General features: G+C 36.9%; 1 protein-coding gene across 1 annotated transcript; it reads right to left on the reverse strand.

The window, feature by feature from the left end:
• Nucleotides 1-71: 71 nt before the first annotated feature.
• Nucleotides 72-17,240, reverse strand: rgs17 (regulator of G protein signaling 17). Its single transcript, XM_043255627.1, has 6 exons — nt 17,018-17,240; nt 14,992-15,220; nt 10,740-10,870; nt 7,344-7,418; nt 6,879-7,110; nt 72-5,963 (listed from the first exon to the last, which is right to left on the reverse strand). Exons 2-6 carry the CDS (start codon nt 14,992-14,994, stop codon nt 5,778-5,780), a joined length of 627 nt encoding a protein of 208 aa, XP_043111562.1. The 5' UTR covers nt 14,995-15,220; nt 17,018-17,240; the 3' UTR covers nt 72-5,777.
• Between the last annotated feature and the right edge of the window lie 489 nt (nt 17,241-17,729).

Below are 17,729 nucleotides of genomic sequence, written 5' to 3' on the forward strand. Positions count from 1 at the left end.
TTGTTCCACAAACGACTCTTCAGCTATTTAGCACAGTATGTTATTATGTGTCAGACAGACAGAAGCAGCACCATATTGTAAGTCACTTTATTTGATGTCTACAAATACATTTGTTCTCTGTTTTTAAAGTGATCATGCAGGAGTACATGTGATCTGAAAGATGCCCATTCGCAAGGGCTCAACTTTGAATAAACCAGTACTGCCTTTCTTGAACGAAACCGCATCGCTTTACAATAAACTAATTTCATTGCTAAAAGTCATTTCAGTCATTTCACCAAGTTTTGAGACTTCAGCACAGAATACCGTATAAAGAAACGTCTAATATTTCCAATATATATCCATTTTTAAAACTCTTCCGAGAGATTCAGTGTTATTTTCTGCAGACTGCAGTACTTCTATATATACTTGTACAGTATTGTGTTAACTAAACTATTTTAAATAGCAAAAGCATGCCAGATATAAAATATCATTTTTCTTCTATGAGTTGTTATAATTTACAAAGGCATTATAGTTTGTCCCCTGGTATTAAAAACAACGGAATTATGATTAAATACTTGATCGTTTCTATTAAAATAGGTGATTTATTAAGACTCATATCATGGCACAGCTCTAAAGAATGCCTTCAGTGAAGGCCTGATCTGTGTCTGATCCAAGGAAAAACCAAACAGGGCAAGTCTGTAAAAAATACCGTGACAATGGGATGGCAGGTTTGATATTTCATCATGTGACAGATAATAAGCACCAAACACTTATATAATAAGCACAACTTCAAGATGGTGATGATTTTGTTTTCTTTTGAGCAGAGGACAATAACAGAAGCTGAACGGCTAAAATGCTAAAATGCTATCAGTTCACACTTATTTCCAAAAATCTTGGCTTTAACGTCTTCCTGCATGTGCAAATGACCTTTGCTTACAGCGTGCATCATGCATTCAATCCTAGAGAAGAGCGCAGGATTTAAAAGACGAACATCTTCCCTATAAATCATAAACCATGGCCTAAACATTCAAGGCACTTCAGGGTGACTGTGATAAACTGTGATACAGAAGTCAGTTTGCCTCCAGAGTCTGAAAGATGCCATGAAATTATAGCACTTCTATTAATAATTCTCCTTTTTACCATAGCATGAATGTACACAGGGCTGCTCTATATCACTTCTAATCTTATATATATATATATATATATATATATATATATATATATATATATATATATATATATATATATATATATATATATATATATACATACATACAGACACACACACACAGACAATGGCAGGTTGTTTGTGTGAACGAAGCAACAAAACTATGTTTTTTTTAATATGTAAAGTTTGTGGTACACAATGTTTTAGCAATAAAATGTTGAAATTAAAAAAATTCAGCAAGTTACTCTGTGAAGTTAGTTGTAGTCGTAGTTTTAATCATGAGAACAATTGGAAAGTAACTGTGAATTGATCAAATAAACACAACTAATTCAGAATCCACCACGAGGCTTTAGAAAGACGACAGTGAATGAACTAAGAATAATGATTTTACAGTCAGGCAACACATTTGAATGTGAAAAACGTTACCAGATATCTTTCCAATTCCATGTGATAGCGAAAAACGATTTAATGAAAGAAAAGCTGATGTACATGAAGCCTTCCTCCTCGCAATATTCAAATATATTGCGGGTCGTTAAAATTCACAACCCTTCCAATCAATAGCATTGATGTCTCATGAATGTAAAGAGCATATTTCATGTGCTTACAATGGAGAATTGGGAAAGGTGTAGCACACCAGTAATGCCGTGACTACTGAGCGCTGCTAACACTTCTTTTCTGTAATAACAACAATATCACATAACGCAAGCACATGCTATAACAGATGCTGGAGTAAATGAGCGTTTTCTTTACGCAGAATACGTGTCTTTGCTTGGGCACAAACTGTCAATCCTTTGTTTAAACAGGAAGAAAAGCAACATGAGGTTGAGCTCCAATTCAGTCCCTAAAAAGCGCCTGCCTGTTCACCTGTGGCTCTACACCAAGTCAAAACAATCGAAATGTGTGCAAGCTACGTTGTTCTTCTATATCAAGCATACGGAGAGAACAGAACCAAGAGGTAGATATTCTTGTTCGTGAAAAGCGTGTTTAAAGTGCCCAAAGTAGCCCTTCAACCTTTGCAAAAAAGACTGAAGCACCATTAAAAACAACAATAGACACTCGCTTCATCCACAAATAATTCAATTACTTCCCTCCTGCCCAGTGCGGCTCCAGAGATTTCCATAAACTTTAGCATGCACAGTACCTTACATTCAATATGCACTTTACATCAATAGTGAACTGTCAACCCACAGTAGACACAACACAGATTTATTTCAATCTTAATTGAGTAGCTGTTTCGTCAAGAAGGATTTTGTATATGACATAATATGAGACCGAAAAGAGACTAAGGAATATCAGAAAAGGGCAAATGTAAACCAGTGTTCCCCCCATTTTCAGGAAAACATTCCTCAGTCACTAATTATTCCAAAATGACAATTAAGATATTTGCATAGGCAATATGGGATTAGCCCTTAAACAGCACGTTTCCTGAATTCTTTGTGAGTATAAGTGTGTATATATATATATATATATATATATATATATATATATATATATATATATATATATATATATATATATATATATATAATTATGCTAAAAAGAATTCAACAAACAAACAAAAGAAAATGCTACTCTTCTTTGTAAACCCATTTCATTTACAGTATTAGGCTTCAAGTAGATCAAAATAAACATTTAACATTAACAACTAGATGAGAAAAAAAATAACTAAGCATAACGAGAGGTAGTGGAAAACCAATGAACCGAGTCTTCTGTAATCACACAGCACATGCTCCACTTCATTTGCTTAGAAAAGGAGCCTTTTGGCAAGAAAGGTTATTTTTCCAAGTCATACCAAGCTGATAAAATTATTATCGACAGCTGTTAGCCATCGCCGTGACAGCCGTCGAGTGAAAAACTCCTAAACTCTCTAAATCGGATAAAACATTAGCAGCAAAAATAAAGTTGAGGCATTGAAATGAAACAGATAACTGCTGTCAAAATGATGGTTCACTGTAAACGGGACCAAATGTGACGTTCATGTATCTGCAATCCGATTCATAACGAGTGAAAAAGTCAAATTCGAATAATACCTTCATCTGTGAAACTTCTCTAAGATGGTTTTTATTAAATGGTTCTGTCTGCAGCCAAATATAGTAGCGTAATACTGCACGAATTTCCATTCTTTATTTGCCTCGCGTTTCTTGTCAATAATGAGAACTTCAGAGGTACGCTTCAAATTCATTTAAATGAACGTGATTATCTATGGTGATTGACCTTTTTAAAATCTATCTATATCTGCTTTAAATATAATCATATAATCACTCTGTTCCCTGTCCAGTAGTATCAGTGACCTCTGTGACATTGGACTTCCTGGACTACTGAACGGATTGAAATAGTCATACAGTCACGTTTTCATTGACACTTATAATAAAACTTACAGTAAGCGTTTGTAAATTCCCCCTCCAAAGATAGTTTTGTACAGTAAATGTCCATGTGTCATGCAGGGTCTTTTTTTTTTTTCTTTTTTCTTTTTTTTTTAAGAGCAAGACAATTTTGATTTATTGCTCATATCTTTAATGACATGTTTTTTTTTTTTTTTTAAAACAAACAAGAAAATTCACTCACTTTGTTTTAGAAAGGCTTGGAAAGCCAAGCCTCCCACGATGGTTCTTTGCTTCAGTAAGTAAACTACTAGGTAACACCTATTCGGATTGTAAAACAACATAAATAAAGGACCTACTCACATTGGCCGATGCTCACACACACACACACACACACACACACACACACACACAAATACTTCAAAGAAGGATATCTATGCACTCGGTAAAGTGACAAAGGTCTTCATTTTAATGTGGTAAACCTGCAGAGTGAATGGCACTTAACTCTCAGAGCACCAGTAAGAAAACCCAACAACAACACACTTAATCGTGATTTACTTAACAAACGTTCATTCGTTGGCACAAGAGTTCAGGGAAAGTGACACTTTGAGGTTGGGTGTGGTGACCAAAAAACGTCGGTTTAAATGCAATTCACTCTTGAATTTCTCCGCTAAAAGGTGAGAGAGTGGTTTAACACACCGGTATTTTAAATATCGTGTTCTCATGCACTGGCTGCTGCGACTGCAATAGCACATAAATGTCTAGAAAATTGAACAGCAACATTCAAGTCTGAATGCAACGACACACGTTCTTGAGGGACACACGTCTAAACCTCGAAAGGAAAATCATCTTTTGTAAGTATCATCTTGATGATCGTGACGCTTTCCGGAGAGGTTCGCACCGTATCTGGGTTGAGTATTGCAATGTGTACATGACACAACAGAAGAAACGCATGCTGGAAAAAAGTTTTATAAAAAAGACTGACTTGCTTTTTTTTGTTTGTTTGTTTGTTTGTTTTTTTCTCGATAACCTGCGGTTTTCCGAGCTGTGAAAATGACCGCTCCTCGTTTGAGGCAAAAACGCACATTCGGACTCGGAGGCAGAGAAAAGTTTCCCTGATGGATCCGACTCCGTCGCGCCACCACATCGAGCAGGTCTCACGGCGATCACAGTTATTTTAAATAGACCTAGTGTAACTCTCAAAAACAAGGCATAGTGTTGTTTAACTACACTTTTGTTTAATAAAATACATTTCTTTAATGTGTAAGACAATTCGAAGCTCTTTTAAGAACCTCCAGAATGTAGGTGAGTGATTTTCAAGCAATTCTCGCTCAATCCAGCGAAGCTTACAGCCCATGACATACAGTACCTGTGCTTCTCTCTGTTAGTAACGGACTGGGAGGGGCTAGGAGGACTCACAAAATAAACTGTGGCGTCACCAACATCAGCAGCTTTTGTGCCCTTACTCAGTGTCGAGGCATTGTGATTTTTGCAGAGAGAAAGAAATGTTCATGATTCATTTAGCTGCCCAATCACAACACTAGCTAGCCCTTATGTTTCCCAGTTAAAGAACTGTCGACACGCAAAGAAAGAGTTTGGACGGCAAGACGGCGATTACGCTTCCCAGCGTCTCTTTTACAAAACAATTGGCACAGCTAATTTTCCCTTCGCTTACGAGAGCTTTACAATGTTCTCTCCCCATGACAGCATTAAAAAACATTTTTTTTTTATTTAAAAAACCAAACAAAAACCAAAAAAAAAAAAAAAAAAATTGTAGTCCGGGGCTTAAATGTCAAACTGGAGTAAATTCCATAACCTTGTATCATGCAAAGGTTTTCTAGCTTAACATCTACCGCTTATCCGTTGTTTTTTGATTTTCTTTAAAAATGAAAAAAAAAAAAAAAAAAAAGTTTAATAATAGTAATAATAACATTATTCAGCTGTCCTCAGATATGCGAGGCATAAACGATGAAAAGGATCAGGTAGAAAGAACACAGAGAGAAAGAGAACAGGTGAGGTAAACAGGAAGAGAGAGGAGATTTGAGAGACCAAACAGGTGAATGAAAAAGACAAGTGAGTTGAAAGTAGGAAGTATGGATCTGTCAGATTTCCTACACGTTTTTTGTTTCGTTTTTTTCCTGTGTCACAGTTGCCTGAGCAGCTCGTATTGGCACTTAAACAGAACTGAACTTCAGGATCACTAGTGGATGCTCAGAATTGCTTAACTACTCACTCTTGAAATAAGAAACATCACACCTTTTGAAAGTGGCACCTTGGGGCTTTTTTGTCACAAATGTTCTTGCCGAAACCTAGGTGTCTAAGCAGGCCCTCTTGCTGTTAAGGAGATCCCTGTAAACAGATGAGTTGAGAAATCGGGGGAAGGAGTCTCTGTGCATGAGGGTGTAGATCTGAAGCTGGGCATCCTCATACATCGTACTGCTGGGTTCTGCCAGGCTTTGGTTGATGCCTTCCCTCACCCGTGAATCCAAGCTGACCTGCCGGCCGACAACAAATGTAAAGATCAACAACTTATATCGCCTATGTTTATATTTCGCTATATTGAATATACTGCATATTGTAATTCAAAATATTTTTTTCATTTGTAGACTAGAAAAAAAAAGGGGGAAAATGTAGATGTGGAGTTTGAATATATGTACTTTTCATCACACTCAAGTTCATGAACATCCATAAATAGCAATCACAAATTGTGAGATGGCATAAAAAAATGACCAGCTATTTAGAATTTTCGTACTTGTTTTCATATCTATAATTCAAATGTTTTTATTTCCATTTTTTATGTGAATGAATAATCATTACCTTAAAAGTTTTGTGTAAAATATTTACATCAAAAACAATTGTAGAAAAAAATGCTTAATAAAAAAAACACAGTTTTTCACAGACAAGCCTTGAGCCTAGTGCTAGACTAAAACGTAAATCTGAGCTGTTTCAACTGAAAGAAGCTTCGTAAATCTGCAAGTATTGTAAAGTAAAGCTAACCTATGTACCTTCGGGGGGTTATCACATGTCCTCTCACGTAAGATGCATCATACGTCAGCCAAGAAGCCTTCAAAATAATGGCCACTATCTACCCGCATTACCAAGCATTACCAAGGAAAATTAAAAAAAAGAAAAGTCATACGCACCAAGGATGGCTTCGGGGTGAGTAAAATATGGGATAATTTTCATTTTTGGGTGAACTAATAAGCTAAGCAAAACAGATGTGATGTTTCTAGCTACAGTTGCATATAAAAAAAAACACCCATAAAAATATGAATATAAAAAAAAATAATTTTTGTCAAATGGCGAAAAAACTCACTAAAAATTCAGAAAATGTTTGAGCACAAACATTCTTTTTTTTGTTATGAAATTAATATGAATATCTTTTTTATGTTGTCATCCAGTATTCTAACCTCTTTTGGCGAAAGAATGGAGACGTAGTCTTCATAAATGATCCTGGCTTTTTCATCGATAGCTGATGGGTTGGTTTCTTTCTTTAGCTCCTCACAGGCGATCCAGAACATCAGGTTTTCTTCGCTGTACTCAGACCGCAAGAACTCCCGGAAAACATCCCTCCCCTCTGGAGAGCGCATCATCATCTCAAAGCTCCGTGACCAGGCAATCACCTCATCCAGTGTGGGATGCCTTCAAATGGGAGACAATGAAAAAAAAACAGGAACTGCCCATATAAAATAACTTTACTTCAGCTCTCACTAAATAATGTGTTAATGTATTTAAAGGCACTTGATTCGAAATTAAATGAGATGATTTCATTCATTTTAACAGGACGTTGGGGAGGTATGAACACAAGCACTGTAAAAAAAAAAGCACCAAACAACTCGTCCCTGAACAATAAAAAGACGTTTATAACAACTCACTGTTCCTCTGTTGCTTCTATGCTATCCATCTTTGTACATGTTTGTCTCTCTGAACGTTCCCTTCTGTCTTCATTCCTAGGGTGAGAAGAGAAGTGTTAAGGCCAATTCACACCGCGCAGACAAATGCCAACAAACACCAACAAACAAGTTGGCTCAAGTTGGCTGTTGGATTTAGAATTTTATAAAAAAAAAAAAAAAAAAATGTCACGTTCACACTGCCCCAGCAAACTTCGAGTCACAGATAGTCAAGTAACAGCGTCTACATCGGACGCGAAATTTGTCGCATCGTTTGGTGGAGTTTGTCGGCATTTGTCTGTGCGGTGTGAATTGGCCTTTAGACGCAGCAAAGTCTCTGTGGCATTTGAAACATGTTGAGTTGATCATCATGCAAGGTTATACACTTATGATAAAACTGGAGACCGGAGACTAACAGCTATTATTGTAGTGCATAGCCATTCAGGTGTTACATATGAAATTCATTTTGAAATAAAAGATTATGTATTATAACATTAACCTGTGATTTTTAAACAACTACACTGTACAAATAATGTTTCAAATAAGAAAAAGAACATTTATAAGATTTATAAGAAAATACTATTTCAGTCTTTCTGCTTCAAAATATCTTATTTAATTTAGTTTGCTCCTTGCCATTTTTTTGTAATTATGCGTGGAATTTACTGGATGGTTTTTGAGTGTACACTAAATTTTTCCTCTTGTACAAAATCTAAAATATATAAATAATTATTTAAAAAAAAAAAAAACTACTACCATTTGTACAGTAAATTACTGCATAATTTAAAAAGTAATAATAATAGTCAGCAAACAATAAAGGTGCTGTATTGGAGAGGTTTTTTTTTTAACCGGCCCCTCCTCCTTAGACTTCATGCACAAGAAGGATGCCAGATTGACCAACAAGAACAAGCCCACATGACAACGAATGAAATGAAATATGCAGTGTTTCCCACCAACTGGCAACCGAGAGTGCCGAAATTCAATTGGGTAAACTGGCCGGGTTACACAGACCAAAACAGAGACAGACATCCCGACCCGGAACGCATATTTTCAAAGGTGCAAAACTGACTGTAGCATTGCTTTTCAGATAAACAAGTATGTTAACTTAGCATGTTTCTTAAATATATTACATATTACATATACATATTATAGTATTTTTATGATTTAACAGAGCCCAAAACTTTTTTTGGTGCAGCTATCCTTTTTGATGTTTCTCTCACTCCCTTCTGGCCCCCAGTTTGGAAAAAACTGACTCACTGTAAAAATCCAACCATCATCTAAGTCTTAAAATTCCTTCTTTAGTCCAAAAAGAGCATTTACTGTATTGAAACTAAGCTACAAATTACAGGTGAACATCCTCTGTGATTCTCAGCCCAACTTTCCGTAGAGCAAGCATAATTGGGTTTGTTAGCCATGGGGTTTCGACAAGCTGACAAGACTCTAAATATATAACATGTACTACACAGCTGTTTTGCATGTGATGTGGGACAGAAATAGCCATTTACTGAGCAGATAATGGCAGTGTGTAGTGGGGGGATGGCTGTGGAAACCCGAGGTTACAGAGTAGGGTTTGTACTGCCTCCTCAATGTTTTCTTTATTTCATGCAATATTTGTATTCATTCATGTTATTTATAGTCCCCCTGCAAGCTGTGCTATGGCCTTTCCAATCTTTCTTTGTTCAACGGCCCAGCCTCAAACTCCTGCTTTTTTTCCAGCTTTTTACAAGATACTTTAACTCTTTAAGGAACACTTTTTCTTGCGATTTAGTTAAAAGCTACACCCAACAGAATTTCATTCTGATAAAAAAAACCCGAAAAAAAACATGTAATGGTTGCGTTTGTGAACACAATTAATAAATACATTCTATTAATTTAAAATTCTAAAATTCTATTAATTATCGCATGGTAATTTACACAATGGCGAGACGTGTTAAAAATGATTAGGCTGCCTAGCAGGATATAAACAATTTAGGGTGACAATACGTGACATTTTCCCAGGACGCGTCCTTGCCGGGATTTCTGTATTGCTTTGGTTTAAAGTACCTGGAGAGCATTTTGAAACCATAAGGAAGCGATGTCATACACCGATCGGTCTCCACGCAAACAAAGCCAGAACCTAGATATGTTAGGCAATACATTTGGGAAAATGGCACGTATGATCACCCTAAAAAACGAGGGCCTTTCGCACTGCAGAAACTATTTGGATAGTACCCGAACTAACTGTGGTATTACCCAATTTTTGGCGTGTTCGCACCGCAGGAACTAGGAAAGATTTTAGTTCTAGGAACTACATAAGAACTAAATTAGCTACTACTTCAGTTTAATAGTGTAAAATGAAGTGTAAACTGACTGGCTAAACGCGTACGAAAACGCCCTCACTGGCCATGATTTCAAACACTGTATACAACATATACTGTATAAACATTGTAACAACTTATTTTTTTTCTAAAGACTTTGCCTGCAGTGTTTTCAGCTTCTATCCTCCTCAATGACATGTCTGCATTCAATGTCCATTATTTCTGAAACGCACGAGACAAAGAAAAACAGCTCCGATCACAGCATACACTATGTTGTTAACATTGTTTTTTTTTTTCTTGTTGAACGGCACGCACAAATGACATTGCTCTCGATCGTCTTACGTCACTTCCTCCCACATTCAGCGCGAATCGTCCCAGTACTTTAGTACTGTACTTTTATTCTAGAACTAAAGCGGTGCGGAAGGCCCTTATGAACAAAACCACAAAATCCATTAAATCCAGTGCTAAAAATAGTTTTGTTGGTTAAAACTCATGCTACAAGAGACTAAAAGCATGGAAAGTAAAATGGCGAAACTAAAGTAGGAGTGAGCCCACAAAACAACTGCATATACACTACGGTTTAAAAGTTTGGGGTCAGTAAGATTTTTTTTAAACGGAAAGTAATAATAAAATAAGACATATTCAATTAATCAAAAGTGACAGAAAGATATTTATAATGTTACAAATGTTTTAGTTTCAAACAAATATGAATTCTGAAAAAACTATCTCTGAATCCACAAAAATGTTGAAATATTATAAGCTGCACAACTATATTCAACACTAATAATCGTTTTATCGATGACTGAATCAGCATATGAATATGTTTTCTGCAGCTTTGCCATCACAAAAAAAAAAAAAACAGTGGTTTTAAATTTTCCAAATATTTCACACTATTGCTGTATTTTTGATCAAATGAATTCAGAAACATTAATAAAATCTTATCAACCTCAGACGTTTAAATGGTAGCATACCTAAGACAGGTAAAGGTGATTAAACACTTGCTGCTCAATGTAAAGGTCACTGTTAAGCATATAGCTCCCCTGCAAGTACATCTTTCCAGCAGAACGTAATGAAGTATGGGGTATACCAGAGGCATTTGCAGCATCCACACCAACACAGACAGCAGGTGTTGGGCCTCGGGTGACCAGGCGCCTGTGGGGGTCCTTCAATGCGTCCCTGCTGCCTTTTCCTCATTTCAACTCCGCTCACACTCTGAGGCTGTGGACAGACACATCTGATTAGAAACAAAACAGTGGGGGCCTGGGAACCGCGTTAGCCGAAGCGTCTTGTTAACTACAGATGTTTCTAAATCTAAAGTGAGACCAAAAGAGAGATTAATTATTTGCAGATTCCACGGGGAGATTTATGGTAGCTTTTCCAATGGAAACGATCATAAGGATGCTCAGTATCTGAGCTTGCTGGACGGTTTCCTACTCTACCGTCAGATGCTTATTCAGCTGAAATCAAGAATGCGTGCGAGAGCGTGTCTGTAGAGACTGAGAGGCAGACGGACGGACAGACAGAAAGTAAAGAGATCTTCTCTTCAGACGACGCATCCATTCCTCTGGCAAGACGCTAAATTAGTTTGAGCTGTAGGAGGGTGAGAGAAAGAGATGCTGGTGCGGCTGAAGCCCTGAACACACAGGCAGTAGTAGTGTGGGATCTCACATGTTCTAACACATGAGCGAATGCCCTTTTAGGAAGTAAACTGTTTAGAAAAACTGCAACGGCTGTTGCTTCCTGTTTCTTAAAATAAATTAAATAAAACCATATGAATCCTTCCTAAAAGGAGATAGACCAAGTAGACAAATAGGTAAGGTACGCTGTCAAGTGAAAAACTGTTTAGAGACTAACGAGTCGTCGATATTTAGTTTCGTTTAACTGCAAAAAGAAAAATGATAGAGTTTAGTTTAGGGAGATTCCTAGTAAATGCCACCAAATTCTCATTTTAGAGTTTTGGAGGACATACAGATAAATCTCTGTGCAAATCAATATTTTTACCTGTGCGCGGGCGACCAGAGAGCAAACTTGAAATAAAACGGTTTTCAATGAATTTTTCCTATGTTTGGTTCCCGATATCACTTGCTTGTTAAAAACAACATCAGAGCAAAGAGCTTAACCACAAACATTTTAACTGCGTTGCATGTGTTTCCAAGAAGCACTCCATCAGGAGAGAAAATAAGCAAGTGTTGTTCCTGTGAGCTCTGCTCCACTCTAACCGTGATCCATCACCATACCATTAACATGTCTTTGAAACACATGGGTGATTATTCTGTTTGACAGTTTTATTAATAGTGACCATATGGTCTCGGTACTATGGAAGCACCTTGCTCGCATACACATGAGTATAGTAAGTCAGGAGATAAATTTGCCATCTGATCACTGATTAACATTAACAATAATTTTGGTTCATTAAAAGATTATATATAATATTATATCTATTCATATAATTCATATAATGTAAAAATATATAGGCTAATGTATAATATATGTATTTTATAATGTATAAATATCTAAAAATTTGATTCAATATTTTTATATAACTTCCCCAAAACTAAAAACTCACAATTTACTGTCAGCCTCAAGAAAGAAATTATTTATTTCTTTATTCTGAACACTAAACTATCTCTTAAAGAATTTGGTAAACAGAATAAAGACTTCAGGTACTAAAACTTTAAATTTATTATAAATGAATTTGTTAAGTTTATTTCATAACTAAAAATTAATAACATTTTTATTAAATTATCTTAATATAATAATAATAATAATAATAATAATAATAATAATTATTATTATTATTATTATTATTATTATTATTATTATTATTATTATTATAAAGTAATAATAAAAATATATAATGATGAATAATAAAAACAAAACAAATACTAAATAAAATAAAATAAAATAAATAAATAAAATAATACCTAAATTATTTAAAGTAAATACATTAAAGTAAAACTAAACACTATTTAGACTACCAAGTCTTCTTACGCATTTGATATGTTTATCTGAAGAACAGACAGAAAGCTAAATGTCAAAATGGTTATAGCTATAAAGGTAAATGCTGACATATGTTTAATTTCACAGTTAACTATCCATTTAGCCTTTATGTTGTGTTGTGGCCTTTATGGGAAGTGAATGGGACTTGCCTCATTACTCTATTCAATTAATCGCTTTAAACTCTACAAGTTGTTTATATGAACTGCAAATAAACAATGTGACAATAGACTTCGGGAAACCCTGGTAAACACGATGCCTCACACCATGCCCTAAACAAATCTGTTCGTTTTAGCACAAAGCTTTCTGGAAGCTGATCTTTTGGCAGGGTTTGGCAGCACAAACACCATATCACATCACCTACACATCTGATCCAAATATTTAGGGACAAACAGTCTGGGCACTAAACAGACAAGCTGGAGGTCCGGGACAGTATCAAACGATCATTTCCCAGTATGGTATTGGTAAATACCCCATAACCACATAACCACAGGGCATTTGGTTGGCTGAATTTTTGTCGCAACGTGTGGTGCATAATTTAAAGATTCACTGCTGATTGAAATGCGTTGCTGTGATAAAGGACAAACTCCACACAACATCCAACCGTTATGTAAGAAAACATACAACACAAAATTTGCTCTTTAAAATAAACACATAAAGCACACTGCGTATGAAAAGTAAAGATTTTGCGTACTATTTTCTTACTCTCTTACTATCAACATTACTGATATAATTTCTGCCAAGATACGAATGCTCTGAATATTTAGTTAAACAAAGACCTCGAAACAGAAACCTTACCTCTAAATTCATCCTTACACTTCACTAAGTGTTGTGATAAACAGCCCTACTACCTGGCGATGAGAACTCAGTCTGTCTGGGATGTAATGTGATCACTCTTTGAGAGTTTACCCTAATGGAGCCACATAAACCAAATATGCAAAACGTAACTACCATCAGTTATTGAGTACCAGGCGATGGAAAACATACATCCTCATGCAAAACACACTGACGAGTCCCTTTGTTCACATCTAGAGAATTGACCGACAGCTCAGTGCAATATGTAAAACAAGACGTTTTATTGAGGAAAAAACAATTATACAACCAGACTGATTTCACAGAAAGTCATGTATCAGTTTATACGTCAGGCAAAACAATTCAGGGTGCTAAAACTAGCGACAGATCAATGTATGAGGCAATATTCGGCTATTTTGAAATCAACCGCCAGTAACTATGCCCCTTTTTTCATCCTGTCACAGATAATTTTCCAGATGTCATCAGTGAATTTCATGTAAATATTCTGTCATTATTTTTTCTCTGCATCTCCATTCCTTTAAAGTGATAGTTCACCAAAAAAAAATCTAATAATTAATTTAAAACATTTTTATCTTTGATTTTCTTTCTTCTGTGGAACATAAACAACGATATCATGAGAAATGTTTTAGTGGTTTTTCCATAGAATGCAATGGTCACCAAATCTTTCTGGTTGTCGGCATTCTTCAAAACAGGGGAAAGTCAGTTGTACACGTCTGCAACAAGATGATAGTGAGTGATGACAATATTTTTATTTTGGGGGCAGCTTTTTAGCATCTATAGTAATAAGGGATCGCCCCGGACAATGCACACAACTAACCAATCAAAATCAAGCATTCCAGAGAGCCATATGCTAATTTATGCTTTAAGAGTTTCCCAGGGAAGACGAGGCTGAAACGACTGGCAAAGGTAATCTGTCTGGGGCATAATAATTCTTCAGCATTCTGTTACAGATATTAAGATATCTACCCAAACGTTAGATTTTACACACCGTCAAAGAAATCTGTTTTCTGTTCCAGTAATGACTGCTAAATGGATCCCGAATGCTTATTAAAATTCAAAATAACGAGAGGTTTCTTTAATTGTGCGTATTTCTAACAACAAGCGTTCGAGCGCTCACTTCCCCGCTCAAAGCGCGTTACAGTCTGCACTCGTGAATTACATTACAGCGTGTGAAAAAGCCTCTGCGTGTGAGCATGCTCAGATGCCGCAGTCGTCCCGCCTCTAACCCCATTCTCCCACTGGAAGTCTCACGCGCCCTTGTGCGCTTCCCCATACACATTCCAGGGCAGCAAGTGATGCATAGCATAGGCTATGGCTGGCTGCACAACAGAAGCCTCCTAGAGCCGTTACCCACAAAGCCTAGCTCGAGAAACATGTCACGCCGCAGTTCCGATACATGCGATAATCACATAGAGGCCCGCTTCGCCCACGTTTCTCACCTTGCTCGGCAAACACGTCTTGCGATTTTCCACATCGTCAGTGCACTTGCAATCACCCCCCCCCCAGCCCCACTCCCCACCCCAACTTACCATGCAAATTAGCAGCAATCCATCCGAAGATCAGGTAAGAAAATCATGACTGTAATGTCAAACGTTGAGACGGGCAGAGTGCTGGAAAACAAAACGTGGCCTCTTGTATCTTCTCTTATCATGCCTGATGGAGAACGCAGGAGGTGGGTGGAGGTAGGTTTCAAACACCTGGTATTTGCAGGCACACCCTTTCCTTGAGTCAAGGGCTAAATGATCCAGGATAAGACATCTGGGAAATAAATCAAACCAGAAAGAAAACATGAGAACTGCTTTAATCTGGGGCTATAAATACTAATAAGCGTGAATGAAATAAGATTAATGGTCATTTTCAGTTAGTGCTGGGTAGATCGCTTCTAATTCTTTACATTATTCAGATTTGTCAGATTGCGCTCAAAGTGTAATCTGATTACTTCTGGACTTCTTATAATCTAATTCTTATTTAATTAGTGCTCGCCATAAGAATAATTATGTGCTGTTTGACAAAATTAAGCAAAAAGGACGTGCACTTTTATTAGTAATTCAATGCAATTGCATGAATTAAGCATTCAACCTATCTATTTTTAAAACGCACGTTGAAAATCTTATTGTGAACAACTCATCCATGCATATGTAATGTTACGTCATAACATAAATAATGCAATCGTGTGATAACTGGACCTTCATTTTTTAAAATAAAGTTTTCAAATAGGTGTTTCTGCAGTGATGCTTCGTGTGAACTTCTTGCTGTGTAACCCGCGCAAAGCAATCATTTAAACTGTCTATTTCTATTGCTTTGTTAATTTCTATGAATTATTGCATGCACTGATAAAAAGCAAGCATCTAGTTCGTCAAATAGTCAAAAAGTGTTCATTCAAATAAAAATATTTGATTAATTTCAAACTAATAAATTTAAGTCTTTAGCGAAGAATTTATTATAAGACATCATATTTTGGAGAGCAAAGACCGCAGTGCTATTGTCCCCATGAAATGAATAAAAATAAGAAATAAATCTAATTGGATAATGCGCTGTGTATTTTCATTTCAGTGTTCAATGGCGAAACTAAAATGTACGAATGTATCTGTATTTCGTTTGTGTTGGTGCTTGGTTTTAATGAATGGACTCGTTACTGACAAATCATCTTATCTGACACCCGAAATGTTTCCCCACACGAAACGGGTTGTTTCACACAATCAGCTGCTTTGTAAAACCAGAAGCACAAGTGAATGGGAGGAACTTCACAACTTGTATGATGATGAATGGTAGAGCAATCAGCCCTCCTCCGGAAGGAAACCGAACGCAAAAAAAATAATTACTGGCAAGTCCGAGAAATAATATACAAACTCAAAGAATATTATATATATATATATATATATATATATATATATATATATATATATATATATATATATATATTAAGGTTGATCGTGAGAAAATAGTTACATATAAAAGGTACATTAGGGCAAAAAGTCATAGTTCAATTTCTTAAGTTTAACAGAATAACACAATGTTCCGTGATATGCAGATATAGACGGCTGTCATCCCGTTATTCGCTTTCATTCCCGGTTGCAGTGGCTGTCTGTTGAATCAAACGCGGCTGTGTGTCTAAACCTAGTGAGGATCCTACCTAGACGGCATGTTTAGGCATCGTCGGCACATTAACGATGGTTTAATCGCGCCTACGAAGCCACCACACGCCGACGAACGTTATAAATGCTGTTGGAACATCTCGGCCGCTCGAAAAAACGTCCAAAAATGCTGTCTAGGTAGGCAGCTCGCCGGGGTTTGCGACACAGCCAGCATCTTGACTAAAGTCATCGCAGGTAAAGCCTAAATCATTTCTATCACAAGACAGCGCGGTGCAATTGAAACTAATGGGCAAGCTGTTCGCTAACGCCGCGCTGTTTTTCGCAGGCGAAATGTAACTGCCACTTTATTCTATTTTCGCAGCCGCTCTTTGATTTTCTCAGCGCAAGGAAGCACGGCTAGCGCGTTAGCTGGCGAGCTAGCGGGACCTCCAAGACCGTTAAAGAGCGTATGTCGCCTTACCCCTTTCGTTCTAGATGTCAGTCTTCTAAAAGGGTGTCGTTACACGTGTTTATGCGGATATCGGGGGTATCACGCGTTGAGATTGCATGCTGCCGTTTTATCTCCATCAGCGGTGTTTTCCGTCCATCCGCCCAACTTCAGCACCGAGCGAGCCAGTGGAGACGCCCTGCGCATGCGCGGCGGAGCTGTCAGCTCACGGAGCGCGAGGCGAGCTGCGGACAGGGTGCAGAGGCAGAGGTGCAACGACAGGCTGAGATTCTGCTATCTCACAGAAACTGCCTGCTGCACTAATAAATATACATACACGACGCAAAAAGGCCATGTGACTCACTATAAAACACTGTCAGAAATTGTAGCTCAACTGTAGCGTGTTGTAGTTAAAAGCAGAAATGATCCTGTGGCGACACCGATGCTTTACTTGAAACGTTTAGTGCTAGTTACTATTTCAGTTTATTTGCGTGCGCGCGTATATATAAGGGCAGATGAGCGGAAAACAAAATGATCCATTTATTATTTTATTATTTAGAAGCGGAATATTTATATATTTATTTGTTTTTACTTATTTATTTAGATTGCATATGGCACAAAAGAACAAACAAAAACCTTACACAGAAAAATAATCAGCTAGAAATAAAATAAAAATGTAAACCTTCAGTACAGAAACTAACTTGCTGCAATACAGTACAACTACATCGAAACTTTCTCTCTTTTT

The sequence above is a fragment of the Puntigrus tetrazona genome, chromosome 13, assembly GCF_018831695.1.
Source record: "Puntigrus tetrazona isolate hp1 chromosome 13, ASM1883169v1, whole genome shotgun sequence".
NCBI classification, from domain to species: domain Eukaryota; kingdom Metazoa; phylum Chordata; class Actinopteri; order Cypriniformes; family Cyprinidae; genus Puntigrus; species Puntigrus tetrazona.

Coding starts and splice junctions, on each gene's coding strand:
- rgs17 (XM_043255627.1), bottom strand. Junction 7,419..10,739: donor GGATGCTGCAAATGCCTCTG/GTATACCCCATA, acceptor TTCTCACCCTAG/GAATGAAGACAGAAGGGAAC. Junction 5,964..6,878: donor CCATTCTTTCGCCAAAAGAG/GTTAGAATACTG, acceptor GTCGGCCGGCAG/GTCAGCTTGGATTCACGGGT.